Source organism: Plasmodium gallinaceum (assembly GCF_900005855.1).
Source record: "Plasmodium gallinaceum strain 8A genome assembly, contig: PGAL8A_v1_152, whole genome shotgun sequence".
Lineage (NCBI taxonomy): Eukaryota > Apicomplexa > Aconoidasida > Haemosporida > Plasmodiidae > Plasmodium > Plasmodium gallinaceum.
In genome coordinates this window covers 173,573-189,036 of record NW_021628316.1, presented here as the reverse complement: position 1 = coordinate 189,036, position 15,464 = coordinate 173,573, and the positions used below count along the sequence as shown (strand labels likewise).

Here is a 15,464-nt window from a genome sequence, read left to right as displayed (position 1 = left end):
TTTTAATAAATGTATGAAAGGTAGTAATATTCCTATTTAAATAGATATATATTATAAAAAGATACAATTAACTAATTGTTTTAGTATTGTTTTTTTAAATTTTTTTCCTACAAGTAGTTTTTTTCTGTTTTTCTATTTTTTTTTTTTTTAATATAGAAATAACAAAAAAAAAAAAAAAAAAAAAAAGTATTTTTATTAAAAACAGAAAAATTGCATAAATATATTAAAAAAAAAAATGAAAATGAAGTTTCATTTATGAAACAGGTAACTCCATTTGATATTTGAAAAAAAAATATATCGGATTTAACATTTTTATTAAAAATGAAATAAAACAATGAAAAAGAATAAAAACTTTAATTACATTAATTATATAAATGAAACTTTAAAAAAAAAAGTACATTTTAAATAAATTTTATTATACTTTTAATTTAATAAAAGTATTTTTTTTTTTTTTAATTTAAAAAAATTATTCCTTTTTACCTTAAAAAAGTATCATGAGGACTTAACATATTATTTAATTTAATTTTTTTGTTTCTTTTATTTTTTTTTCCATTTTAAAAATTTTAGCAAATATAACTTAAAAATAAAGATAAAACAAGCAAAAAAAAAAAATAAAATAAAATAAAATAAAATAATAAATATATCCATTTTATTTATATGTAAAAAGAGAGATACAGAAAGTGAAAGAGAATACTGAAAATATTAAAAACATTGTAATTATGAGGTTAAAATAAAATTATATATATAAATATATAAATTTCTGCATAGTTAATTAAAGATGCATTTATAAAATTATTAATATGATAGATTTTTATAAACAGATATACGAAAAAATGAATATAAAACCTGATATTTTGATGAAAAATTTTGTAATTTTTATAAATTAAATTTTTTCATTTTTTTTTTTCTTTTTTTTAATTATATAGATATGATGGATAATAAAGAGAGCATAAAATTATATGTAAAAAAAGTAATAGAGCATAGAGAAATAGAAAGTAAAGTAAAAAAGTTAAGAATAGATATAAAAGAATTAAATAAAAAGTATGAGAAAACTGAAGATAATTTAAAAGCATTGCAAAGTGTTGGGCAAATAATAGGTCAAATATTAAAACAGTTGGAAGAAGAAAAATTTATAGTTAAAGCGTCAAGCGGACCTAGATACGTTGTAGGATGCAAATCAAAAATAAATAAAAGTAAACTAGTAATTGGTACTAGAGTATCCTTAGATATGACAACATTAACAGTGATGAAAAGATTACCTTGTGAGGTTGACCCTTTGGTATTTAATATGATAAGTGATATAGATAAAAGTGAAAATAGCAAAAATAAAGTAAATTATAATCAAATAGGAGGATTAAGTGAACAAATTAGACAAATGAGAGAGGTTGTAGAATTACCAATATTAAATCCATATTTATTTAAAAGAGTAGGTATTAAAACACCAAAAGGGGTTTTATTATATGGACCACCAGGAACAGGAAAAACATTATTAGCTAGAGCTATGGCATCAAATATTAATTGCAATTTTATGAGAATAGTTGTATCAGCTATTGTTGATAAATATATAGGAGAAAGTGCTAGAATTATCAGAGAAATGTTTAATTATGCCAAAGAGCATCAACCTTGTATTATTTTTATGGATGAAATTGATGCTATTGGTGGTAGAAGATTTTCTCAAGGTACTTCAGCTGATAGAGAAATTCAAAGAACACTCATGGAATTATTAAATCATTTAGATGGTTTTGAAGAATTAGGTAATGTTAAAATTATTATGGCTACTAATAGACCAGATGTTCTAGATCCAGCTTTAATTAGACCTGGTAGATTAGATAGAAAAATTGAAATTCCATTACCCAATGAAACAGCCAGAATTGAAATTTTAAAAATTCATGCAAGTAAAATGACCAAACTTGGTGATATTGACTATGAATCTATTTGTAGATTGTGTGATGGATTCAACGGAGCTGATCTAAGAAATGTTTGCACTGAAGCTGGAATGTTTGCAATTAGAGCTATGAGGGATTATGTCATTGAAGAAGATTTTTATAAAGCTGCCAGAAAAATTAACGAAGGAAAAAAATTAGAAGGAAAAATAGAATATGAAAAAATTTGAAACCTATTTTAGATCTTTGAGAAATATTGATAATATATTGTTAATATGAAATGCATATATATATGTGAAGCTGTAAAATTATTCTTATATAAAAATAATTGCAAAAAAATGATACAAAAATTTCAAAAGAAATCGTAAAAAGAATTATCAAGATAATTAGATGAAAATTAAAGTGGTATTACATAAAAACCATATAAAAAAATACAGGATATTTTTTTTTTTTTTTTTTTGAAATCCATATTAAAAATCTTATTTCATATAAAACTCTTTTCATTTATATGTGGTGTTATTTTAATAAAAAAGTGCTTCATATATTTTTTTCTTTCCTTTTTTTCTTTTTTTTTTATTAATATTATATATATTTTTTTTTTTTGTTAAAAAGTGGTATAAAAATACATTTATCCTTTATCCCAATTAAAAAAATAAAAAAACTTTTGTCTCAATAAAACTTCAATAAACGTGTAAATATATATATATATATATATATATAATTTTTGAAAATTTGAAAATTTTAATTTTTCTTGTATTTTTTTTTGTTTTCTTTGATTTCACTTAATTCGTATTCCATTATAGCTTTTTTTTCATTATCTATTTTCTAAAAAAGAAAAAAAGAAAATCTTATATAGTAACATACATATATATAATTATGTATGTATATATGTTTATATATTTATATATTAAAAAATTCTTAAAACATTTTTTTAACCTTATTAAAGTCGAATTCTAAAAAAGTTATTGATTCAAAATGTTGTGTTCTTGGAAAAGTGTCTAATGGAATAATTTCTTTTATAGAATAGCTAAAAAGTAGAAAAAAATTAAGTACTAAATTTTATATGAATTTTTTAAAATGTTTTAAATTATTTACCCTAGATTAATTAAATGACTAATATCTCTAAATTGGCTGTTTGCATTACATGATATGTATATAATAAATCTACAACATAAACCTCTTAGCCACCTTCTGAATAACTGAATTAATTATAAAATTAATATTTATGTATTAACACTATTTTAATATAATTTCATTTTTTTTTTTTTTTTTTAACTTAATTTTTATTATTATTTTTCATTTTTAACCTTTTCACATCCTTTTCTAGGTGGGTTAATTATTATCAAATCAGGGATTGGTATAACAAATTCTTAAAAAAATAAACAAAAAAATAGGAAAAAATAAAATAAAAATAGATATGTTATTTTATATATTTACTTTATCTTACCATATTCTGTATCATGAATGCTATTCCTATTACATGAATTTAATACATTAGAATTATTTGAATCCAAATTTTCACACTTATTATTATCAAAATTTTTATAATCATTTTCACTAAAAATGGTTGAAGTCTTTTTATTCGAACTTTGAGAATATTCATCATTTAAATTTTCATAAACAAATTTTGGTAAATTACTATAAGGAGAATGAAGTTTCTATAAATAAAATAAATATATTTATATAAACACTTTTTGAGAAAATTGAAAATATTCACATATATATATATATATACATGTGTTTTTTTTTTTTTTTTTTTTTTTTTTTTTTTTTTTTAAAAACCTGAACATTTTCGATAACTATATTTTCATTATCAGTTGATATGAGAGTGGAATTAATTTTCATCCTTAAATTATCATAAAAGGAATAATCATTATTTTTTATTATATTTATGACGTATCTTCTTATATGTAAATTAATTTGTTTTAAATCGTATGGATTAAATAAATTCAAATTGAAGCATTTTATATTCTTTATTTTATTTATCTTAATATTTTCTTCTAAACTTTTTATATTATCAATTGAATAATCTATACTAATAATTTCAGTAAAATATTCAGAAAGTGGTAAAGAATAAAAACCTATTCCACAGAAGAGATCAAATAAACATGAATTCTTTGAATTGATATTATATATTTTAATTAATTTTAAAATTATTTGAATAATACATTCATTAAGATATTGATTAGGTTGAAAAAAAGTGGAAGCTCCTAATTTATAAGTATATTTTTCATATTTATGATAAATATAATTTTTTCCATATAAAATAGTTTCATTTTTTATTTGTTTCAACTTATTAGTTTCTACATTATATAAAATTCCTTTAATTGATTTATTCTTTAAAGATAGATTATTAGCAATATTTTTTAAATGCTTTTTCGCATTATCACTCAATGAGAATCCAATGAAATTTATTAAAAATTGTTTTTCTTCATTATACACATTGAATTTTATGTCCACACTTTTTAGATATCCGCTATTGTTTATTTTATTAAAAATATATATATTATTTTTTTTAAAGTTTTCTATTATTTCTTTTTTAATTTCTACATATATATCTTGTATGTTTTTATCATGAATATAACATTCATCTATATCGCAAATTTCATAACTATGATGACGATAATAACCTATAGATAAATGATCTGTAACAGATAAACTAATTGAAGATTTATTTCTATAATGATAATCATGTGAAGATATAAAATCATATAATCTCGAATATTTCATTTCTCTTTCATAATTATTCATTAAATTTTTATGAGTTGTATCTTCATTTTTATAATCGTAGTCTTTATAATTGTCATTATTATTTTGGCTATTATAATTGTTAATTCCCTTAACAATATTACTGTTAAAATTGTGACTTATATCGTTCATGTTTTTTGTTTTATTCTCCTCATCAAATGAATTATTATTTATGAAAAGGTTTTCATCTTCAAAATCATTTTTTGCATACTCTTTTTTTATTTGAGATATTTCTATCATGTTATCTTCATTTTTTTCACTTATTTTAGAAAATTCATGAGAATTATGTAAATAATTATTACTGCTAACTAATACATTTATGTTGTATTTTTCACATAAACTAATCAATAAATTTTTCTTTAATTTTAATTCATAGTTGTAATTAATGTGTTGATAAATGCATCCACCGCATTTAGAAAAATATTTACATATAGGTATTGTTTCATGTTTACTTTTTTTAGTTTTACAGAGTAATTGAAAATTTATTTTTTTCCTTTTTTTATTTATATCTAGGACTCTTAAATTCACCAATTCATCAGGAATTAATAAAAAAAATTTTAGAAAAAATAAAAAATTTTGTCTTGTTGTATAAATAGCTATTTCTCCATAACCTTCCGAATCAATTTTATGGACCTACATTTATGAAAAAAAAATAAAAAAAAAAAGTTAAATTTATATATATATATATAGAATTATTTTAAATATCATACAAGAAAAGGCATAACTGTTTTAACAACAATATGTACACATTTATGAAAAAATAGTATCATTTATCTTATTTTTTATTTTAATAATAAATTTGTTGCATTTTTTAACATATTTATGTATCCTTATATATGTGCACATTATTGAAATAATTCATTTAATTTATAATAAGAGTATATGAATATATTATAGATGATTATATTTGCATTATTATTTACATTTATATATATTTTTATTATAAAATATTAACTTTTACTCCTTGAAGTATTTGATTCTCATATATGTTATTATATATATTGTTTTTATAAATTTTTAATTTATCATATTCTTTACTTTTTGTAAGTGTAATTATTTTACTTTCACATATATCACTAATTTTTCTTTTAAAAACATCATACTTAGTAACTATTTTAAAATTCTTATAAAAAGAAAATTTATTATAATTTAAATACATTATTCCCCATTTGATTTTATAGTTATAAAATTTTAATGTCAATCTTAAGTAATAAAATTATTAATAATAATGAAAAATTCTCATAACAATAAAAAAATTTATAAAAAAAATTATAAACTATTGTTAATGATAATATTAAAAAAAAAAAAAAAAAAAAAAAAAAAATGAGAAAAAAGAAAAAAAACTGTTCAAGATAAAACTTGAATAAAATTAGTTAAAAAAATAAGGATGGCTATACTTCATATTTATTATTTAATTCATTGAACTATTTTTTTTCATAAAGTAGAAACAACCTAAATTTAATATTTTTTTTCTTTGGTACCTTTATGAATAATATGAAGATTTTTCAATAATATAAAACAACATTATGTTTTTAAAAGAAATTGTGAAAATGAGAATATAAAAGAAATAGGAAATGTTACTATTATATGTAATAATTGATACGAATTTTCATAACTCTTTCTTTAATTGTTTGTCTAATTGAAATATCGAATATATGAAATAAACTTTAAATATTATATATTATTTTAAAGAAGAAACAACAAAAAAAAAAAAAAAAAAAGAGAAAAAAGACCAATATATATAATAATAAAATATTTATACTGCTATTTAAAACAATTTTTTTTTTTCATAAAATTTTTAGTATAAATTAATACAATAGAATTAAAGGAAGGTGAATTATAAATAAAAAAAAAAAAAAATAAATTGACAAAGAAAATTATTTATTTAAAAATGGATTTATAAGTTAAAATATTTAAATTTATTAAAAAAAAATTTAGATTTATTTTCATTTAACAAAAATAGTATGTTATACTTCAAGGTAATTTGTTCAATGATGAAAAAAATAATAATTGTAAGTTTTGTTAACACGTAAATTAAAGAAAAAAAAAATTCATTTCAACATAATTGTAACTAAAAATATCATTTTATATATGTTGTCTTCTTTTAATTTTTTATTTCCTTTTTTTTTTTTTTTCTCAAACTTAAATTTACATGAAATATTCTTTAATGTTAAGAGAAAAAAAAAAATAATAAAAAGAAAAAAAAGGAAATACATTTAAGAAATGTGTTAAGAGTACTTTATCGATATATCATTTTTTTATTGAAATTTAGTAAATTTTTAAGCATTCATTTATGTATGCACATATTTTTAAGATACTTAAAGAGTTACCTAAAAAAAATATATATGTATATTTCTATTTTTTTTTTTTCCCTTATTAAAAAATATATAATGAAATAAATATATTTCCATTGAATTCTTCTTCTTAATATAGTTTAATTTTTTTTTTTTTTTTTTTATGAAATTAGATTTTTTAATAATTTTTTCTTTTTTTTCTAGTATATTTGAACAAAAGTTTAAAACTTTTCCATTTAAGCTAATGTGTTCAGAATAAATTATGATTATATAAATATCGAAATTTATATAAATTAAAATATATAACATTTTTTTATAGTTTCTTTTTTTTTTTTTTTTTAAATTTAAATTTCATTTGTGATAATCACAAAATTTAACTATTATATTTTCCCTTTTATTACCTTTTTCTTTTGCTACATTAAAATAAGATGCTTCATATAAATGAATTTTTTTCCTTTGTTTTCAATAATTCCTTATGAATAATATAATTTTACATTTTTATCTATTTATTTATATTTTATTCTTTTTTTGTATATGTATTTCATATAGCTATTTTTTTTTTTTTTTTTTTTTTTTTTTTTCTAATTTGTTCATAACTATTTGTTAAAAATGAAAATATCCCTTTTAATTTATATAGTAATATTTTTTTTTAAAGAAAATTTAGGTATTAAAATTTATACAAATGATTCAGCAATATTTGATATAAATAAGGTATTTAAAAATAAATTCTCTTTACTATACAGAAAAGGAAATAAATTAAACAATTATTTTTTTTCGTATGTTACAAAAAATGGGAAAAATAATAAGTGCTATCAGTATATACAAGATGCTTTGTATGATTCAAATACACAGATAATGAAAGAAGAGGTGTTTAAATGTTTGAAAACTAGTAAGGATATATTACATAAAACATTTTTTGATATTATAAATAAATTATTTTTATATATAAAAAATGTCTTTTTAAAAAAATATTTTATTTTCTTTCTGTTATATTTAATAAATTTTAATTGTGATAGTCTAGTTTCACAACTGAATGATCCATATGTATTAAATAATTACAATTTAAGTGAAAATGCTACACCTGGTATGTATAATATGAAGTATGAAGAAATAGAAATACCTAGTTTTAATAATATTAAAGGTTGGCTAATAAAATCAAATAAAAAAAGTAATAAATTATTTTTACTATTACATGGATACAATAGCAATAGACAAGCATGTTTGTTTTTCTTAAATATTTTAAAAAAATTAAATATTAATCATGATACTAATATTTTTATACCTGATGTAAGAAATTTCAATGATAAAGGTGTAGAAGATATATATAACATTTTAAATTACTTTAAGGAAAATATGGGACTAAATGATGTTAATATTTACACACAATCATCAACAAATCTCCTTGTATTATTGTTGTCAAAACATTATAAAAATAAAATTATTAATAAATCAAAGCAGAAATTTATAAACAATATTATATCATATAATAATGAAAAAAAAGATGAAAACAATGTAATTTATATAGATAAGTATATATTTGATTCACCTATATTAAATTTACATAAAACAATTGATATTCATTTTAACCTTAACGACATAAATAAAAAAATAAATCAAGATAAGAATAATAATAATTATAATGTTAATATATATGATAAGAAAGCAATGTTTAAATATTTTATTTCTTTTTTTATGTGGTTATTAAATAATCAATTAAAAGGACAACTATATGATTTTGATTTTAATAAATTAATCAATGAAAATAATATAAATCCATCTAATATATATATTTTACATTCTTTAAATGACAATATTTCATTATTAAATACATTAACTCAAGAAATAAAAGAAAATAGATTATTACCACTAAAAAATATTTATATATTTAAAAATGGAAAACATGCTAATATATATGAATCATCAAAAAATGAATATGATCTAGTTATTAAAAGAATTTTAAAAGGGTTTAATTTATTAGACCTCATATATTATATTCCTATGAAGTCTAAAATGAGTACTCTTAATTTTTAATGAAGTATTTTTCTATTTATCAAATGAGAAAATAAGAACATATATATATATTAAAAAAAAAAAAAAAAGTTAAAAATTGTTTAAAAAATTGTAAAAACATAAATTTTGAAAAATTATTACTAAATTAATAAAGATAGAGCTGCAAATACAATTTATATATAATATTTTAGAAAAAAAAGGTTATCAAAGTATTGTTACAAATTAAAACATAAGCAACTAACAAATATAGAAATTATAAAAAAAAAAAAAAAAAATAATGTAATTATTTATTATTAAAAAATTATATATGCATATATAAATATTATATATAGTGTTTAATGCATTATATTATTTTTGTTTACTTAATATAACATCATAAAAAATTCCTTTCAGACATATGATACAGAAAAAAAAAAAAAAAAATAAAAAAAATAATGAAATTTTCATTCTTAATCGAAATATTTATAAAATTAATATTATTACCTTTTGTATTTTATTTTATTCTTTATTTTTTATATTTATTTATTTTTTTTTTTTTTTAATTCTTAAGAAATTCACTTGTTTACTAATAATATATTTATAAATATATTTTTTTTTTTTAAATAACAATTCTTGTATGTCTAAAAAAAAAAAATAATGAATGTTTTAAAAAACATACCTCTAAAAAAATCATTTAATGTATACATACATATATATATATGAACTTTTTTTTTTTTTTTTTTTATAGTAATAATGTATTAATAAAACAATAACTGTTGTTTAAAAGAATTTTCTTTTTTTGATTTAAATTATTTTATATATCTTGTATCCTAATATATTCTCAATATATATTCATTTTGTAATAGTATAAATATAATTTTTAATAACTCAGTATTTGAACAAAATTGTTTATATAAAAGAAAACATTGCAAATGTTATTTAAAATTTTATAGTAATTTTATAATATTTAAGATTATTCCTTCTTAATATTTATATCAAAATAATTAAACTTATTTACTCTAATAATATTTCTTTTTCATTTTTATCTATTTTTTTGTGCATATCTTCTCCTTGATTTAGTAGAAGGTAAATTAAGAACTCTTTTTTTATAAGATTTCCTAGCTTTCCACTTAAAATAAAGGATTTTTTTTAGATTACCTTCTTTATATATATTAATATCTGAAATATTAATATAATTATTAAAGATATTACATATATTTATAGTTTTTTGATTTATTTGATTATCTTTTTTTAAATTATTTAAGATATTATCAAATTTATTTATTTTATGTATTCCTAATTCTGCTTTCTCCTTATCCCCTGTTATTATTTTCGTACTGATTTTATTATTAAGGAAATTATATAATCTATATTTTTCTTTTTTTTCAACAAACATTTTAAAAGAACTTAAGCTTTTACTAAAGAAATTAAAAAAGTGATTATGCATATTTACTCAAAAGAAATGTAAAGAAATCTATGTATTAAAGTACATTAGTATAAGTAAAACAAAAAAATAAATAAATAAATATTTCATAATAGGGATTAAAAATACTTGTAACATGTTTCACTGTTTTTTTTTTTTTTTTTTGTTTTTGCAAAGTTTTTTGAAGTATATATATACGTGAAAAAAAAAAAAATAAATAAAATATTATAAATTTATTAATGTTTATTTAAAAATTACCAAAAAATATATTTTTTAAAATAAAAAATAATATTTTTACATAAAAAATAAATTTTGAAAAACAAAAAAAACTTTTCTATTTATATTAATTTTTAACAAATTAATAAAATTTTAAAATATTTTATTAAAAATACATGAATTATATAAAAACATACTTATATTCAAAAAAGAGAAATGGTTAGAAAAAGTGTAAATAAGCGTGTAACTTTTTTAAAATTATATAAATGAGATAAAGAAATTTTACAACATAAACGAAGATTCTCCAAAATATTTAAGATACACACTGTATAATAAAAATGTTTTAACAAGTTTTAAAATTATTATAACAATTATTTATAATATTTTTTTATATAACAAAACATATCTTTATTTTATTTTTATATTTAATATATATATATATGAATGCAAAATAATGTAAATATATTACCAAAATAAAATCTTATGAATTTCTAAAAGAATATATTAATATGTTTTTTTTATTTTATTAAAAAAAAAAATATTTATGAAGCATATAATAATATATATATTATAATTATTTTTATTTTACTTTTTATCTAAAATTTTTATTATTTCAATGTATATTAACCTTTTTCTATGATTTCCATTGTTATATTAATATTATTATTTCAATTTTTATTATTTTTATTTTTTTTTTTTTTTGAATGTTTCTAATCTATTGTATTCAAGTTTATTTTAATTTTTGATTTATATATATATATAATGGATATTCTAGATTAATAATCCTTTTATTTAAAAATATTCTCATTTCTTCTACAAATATTTTTTTAATTTCTATTATTATACAAAAAAGTATTTGAATGAGTATAATAAAAGAAACTAAAGTAAAAAAAATGCAATTTTTTTGCAAATAAAAATAGAAAGGATCCTTTATTTCAAAATATACTGTAATATAAATTAATAATGCAAAAAAAAAAATTATTAAATAATTGGTATATTTTCTTAATTTTAAAAAAAATAATTTGTCTAAATTTAGATTTTTTTGGTTACTTAATATGAAAAACATAAAATCAATTATTTCTTTATCATTATATTTTTTAATTTGGTATCTTGATTTAGAATAATTAAAATTTATTTTATCATTTGATTTTATTTTTTTATTTATTTGAACCATTTTATTTTCTTTATATTTTACTTTATCATTAAAATATTTGCTATTTTCATTGTTAGATGGGTAAATATATATATTTTTGCAATTTTTAGATGTATTAAAATCTAAATTTTTATCTGTTTTTCTTATCAATCCTTTAAGGCTTTTTTTTTTATTTTTCTTCTTTTCTTCATTATTAGGTATAAAATCCAAATTATTTAATTTATCTAATTGGTTTATCTTGTCAGAATTATTTTCTTTTTTGTTATTTAATTTTTCTAAATCATTTAGGTTATTCTCACTTTTAATAATACAATTACTATTTAATAAATCCTCAAAATTATTTGAATTTATTATTTTTTTGTTTTTTTTATGTAATTCTTTATCAATATCTTCTAAAATAGAAAAGTGCCTTTTAAAGTATGAATAATATTTTGGAAAAAGTTTACTTAATGAATATATTAAATTTACCTTATCTAATAAAGCAATAGCTTTTCGCATCTGACTTTTTAAAAAAAAAAAAATTGCATTATTTAAAAATAATAAATAAAATTCTATAATCATAAAATATAAAATGCAAATGGTCTCTTTTGTAGCAAAATTCCCTTGTTTATTTAACAGATCAGTATTTAACAATTTATAAAATAAAAATAAATTAAAAATATAAAAAAAAACATGGAAAAATAATATTTTATTTTTATATTTAAAGATATTATGAATAACATTATTTAAATTATTTACTAAATATATATATGTTCTATTGTGTTGTTCTTCTATATATATGATGTTATTATGACTAAGTAATATTGGGAAAAAAGAATAATTGTTATTCTCATATAGTTTTTTATCTAAAGTTTTATTAACACTTTTATTAAAAATATTATTTTTTCTTTTTAATTCTTTTCTATAATTTTGAAGATTTCCCAAATTATTTTTTTTTTCTTTGTTCTTACTTTTACAAAATATATTTATATTTTCTGATTCTTTTGTTATAAATCCACTTTTATTTAAAGAATTAAATTTATTACTATCAAATATATTTTTTTTTTCTTCATAATTTTGTTTATTATTGATTCTTATTGTAATATATTCTTTTAAATTATAATTATTGTTGTAATTTTTGATTTCAGGACATTCTTCTTTAAATATATTTTTGCTAATATTATTAAATCTTTCAATATTGACACTACATTCAGAGAAATCACCCTTCGAATTTTTTGTAATATCTTCATTCTCATTTTCTGATAGTGTTAAATTAGCATTATCTTCAACTGCTGATTTCAATTTTCTTTTTATATTATTTTTTAATAATATTTCGTTATTGTCTTTTTTTAGTTTAATATTATTTGTTGTTATATTTCTTAAGTTAATATTCTTAGAATTATTTTTATTTATAGTAAATATTTTCTTTTTCTTATAAATTAGAAAATTTCTGACATTAATATTTTTTATTTTTTTTAAATAATTAATTGATTCCTTATTACTATGGTACTTAGTAGACTCAAAAAAAGTTGGATGTTTCGTTCTGTTTTTATTTATTTCTTTAGGTGATTTTATATTTTTATCTAATTTCAAATTATTATCTTTGTATATATATTTATTGTTACAAATATATGATTTATTGTCATTTGTTATGAGTAAATTGGAAGATAGCTCATTTTTTAATTCTGAAAATATAAAACTTTTAATATCTTTGCATTTTGTTTCATCAACTTTTTTTATCAAATCTTTTGTTTCTATTTCAAGTAATTCTGCATTTGATTTATTAATACCATTATCTAATATTTTCATTATTTTTCTTTTTTCGTTATTTTTCATTTCTTGTAGATATTCTATTTCTTCTTTTTTTATTTTATTTTCAAATTTCTTTTTTTCTTCTAATCGAATCTCTTTTTCTAAATTGAATGTCGATTGTGAAATTTTTATGTGTATTTTTTTATTTAATTTTCCTATTTTTTTTTTTGTTATTTTATTTTGCTTTTTTCTTATATGTTCACATTGTATTATTTTAATTTTCTTTTTCTGTTTTTTTCTAAGAATTTTAAATTCTTCTATATATTTTTTCCTTGCATAATTATGAAGATTTTGTTCTTTATCTATAGATGAATATTCATTGAAATTCATATTATAATCATTGTTAAAATAATTTCCATCTATTTCTTCTCTTATTTTATTATTACTAGCAACATTATCTTTTATAAAACTATATAAAGTGTTTATACTTTTTATAACCTTTCTTATATCATTATTCATTTTTTTATCTTTAGAAAAATTTATTTCCATTGAATAATTGTTATTCTTAAATTCATTTTTGAATATAGAATCAAAATTGTTATTAATCTTTAATCTTTGTTTATAGTTGTTAATGTTATTATCATCAATACTTTTTTCATTATTACTAATATCATTATCATTATTTTCATTAATATTATTACTATTAACATTATTGTTATTTTCATTAATATTATTACTATTAACATTATCATTATTTTCATTAATATTAATACTATTAACATTATTATTATTTTCATTAATATTATTATTATTATCATCACTAATCTTATCAGTTTCTCTTTTTATGAGATAATTATTTAAATTATTATTTTTTGTGTGTTTTAAATTGTTTTGATTATTTATTTCTTCATATGTATTACTGTTTGGTATTTTTGAATTTCCTAAATAATTTATTTTTTTCTTTTTATCTTGATAATTATTATTATTATCAGTTATTAACTTATTATTTAATTTATCATTTAATAGATTTACAGAATAATCTTTCTTATAAATATGTTTTGAAGACGATTTTCTATTTGCATTAGAGATGATCTTAAGATATTTATGTTCATATATTTGTAATAAATTATCATAATTAGAATTATTATTCTTAATATTACATTTTTTTCTTGATATTTTATTGTAATTATTAATGAAATTATATTCATTTTGGTTAATAGTTAATTCTTCTTTAGGAGAAAAATAATTAATTCTATATTTTTCTGAGTTTCCTCTATCTACATTCATACATTTTATATATATATTATTTTTAATGTCATAATTATTTTCTATTTTTGGAACATTGTATTCATTAGAATGTTCTTTTTTTCTTATTGTACTATTTTTATATTCTTTTAGGAAGATATTTTTATTATATTTGTTTTCTTCTACATTACTAAATGTTTTAATTTTATTAAGAAAAGCAGCTTTTTCTTTTCGCTTTTTCTTTCCAGGTGGATTATTGGGAATAATGTTAAATTCGTTAAGTTGATTACTACTTTTATATCTTAACTCATTTTTCACATTCATACTATCATTATTTAATAAATCGAAATAATTAGATACTTTGTTTTGTAAATTATTTACTTTTTCATCTTTAAAATATAATTTACTACTTTCACCATTTAAAAATTGGTTCTGTTTAATTTCTTTTGTATTTAATAAAAGAGAATTAATTTTAGATTTATTTTTTAAATAAGAAATAATTTTGCAGTTTTTTTTTTTTAAATTAGAAGAATAATCATCTAATTCTTTACATTCCCTTATTAAATCATTTAGAGGAGTTTTCATTTTCTCTTTTATTTTATTTTTTTAGTTTTTTTCATTGATAAAGTAAAATTTGTAATTTTAGACATATTTTTGTTGCTTATAAAAAAAACAAAAAAAAAAAAAAAAAAAAAAAAATTGTTAAACCTAATGAATGAAAAACAATTTAAAGAATTACAAATATAATTGCTTCAAAAATTTTTTAAAAATTATTCTTTTTA

The 15,464-nt window shown here is 16.9% G+C and overlaps 5 protein-coding genes across 5 annotated transcripts; 2 read left to right on the top strand and 3 right to left on the bottom strand.

Moving 5' to 3' along the window:
• Positions 1-931: 931 nt before the first annotated feature.
• On the top strand, positions 932-2,113 carry RPT4 (26S protease regulatory subunit 10B, putative; the record flags this gene model as incomplete). The annotated part of the gene is made up of 1 exon (XM_028673840.1): positions 932-2,113. The coding sequence occupies one exon, from the start codon at positions 932-934 to the stop codon at positions 2,111-2,113; it is 1,182 nt and encodes a 393-aa protein (XP_028530253.1).
• Positions 2,114-2,624: 511 nt separating this feature from the next.
• PGAL8A_00502400 (SAM dependent methyltransferase, putative) lies at positions 2,625-5,790 on the bottom strand (the record flags this gene model as incomplete). Its single annotated transcript, XM_028673839.1, has 7 exons — positions 2,625-2,708; positions 2,820-2,910; positions 2,979-3,082; positions 3,191-3,252; positions 3,331-3,541; positions 3,666-5,264; positions 5,587-5,790. 7 exons carry the CDS (start codon positions 5,788-5,790, stop codon positions 2,625-2,627), a joined length of 2,355 nt encoding a protein of 784 aa, XP_028530252.1.
• A 1,744-nt stretch (positions 5,791-7,534) lies between these two features.
• PGAL8A_00502300 (conserved Plasmodium protein, unknown function) lies at positions 7,535-8,956 on the top strand (the record flags this gene model as incomplete). The annotated part of the gene is made up of 1 exon (XM_028673838.1): positions 7,535-8,956. One exon carries the CDS (start codon positions 7,535-7,537, stop codon positions 8,954-8,956), a length of 1,422 nt encoding a protein of 473 aa, XP_028530251.1.
• A 1,000-nt stretch (positions 8,957-9,956) lies between these two features.
• On the bottom strand, positions 9,957-10,361 carry PGAL8A_00502200 (conserved Plasmodium protein, unknown function; the record flags this gene model as incomplete). Its single annotated transcript, XM_028673837.1, has 1 exon — positions 9,957-10,361. One exon carries the CDS (start codon positions 10,359-10,361, stop codon positions 9,957-9,959), a length of 405 nt encoding a protein of 134 aa, XP_028530250.1.
• A 922-nt stretch (positions 10,362-11,283) lies between these two features.
• Positions 11,284-15,267, bottom strand: PGAL8A_00502100 (conserved Plasmodium protein, unknown function; the record flags this gene model as incomplete). Its single annotated transcript, XM_028673836.1, has 1 exon — positions 11,284-15,267. One exon carries the CDS (start codon positions 15,265-15,267, stop codon positions 11,284-11,286), a length of 3,984 nt encoding a protein of 1,327 aa, XP_028530249.1.
• Positions 15,268-15,464: the final 197 nt, after the last annotated feature.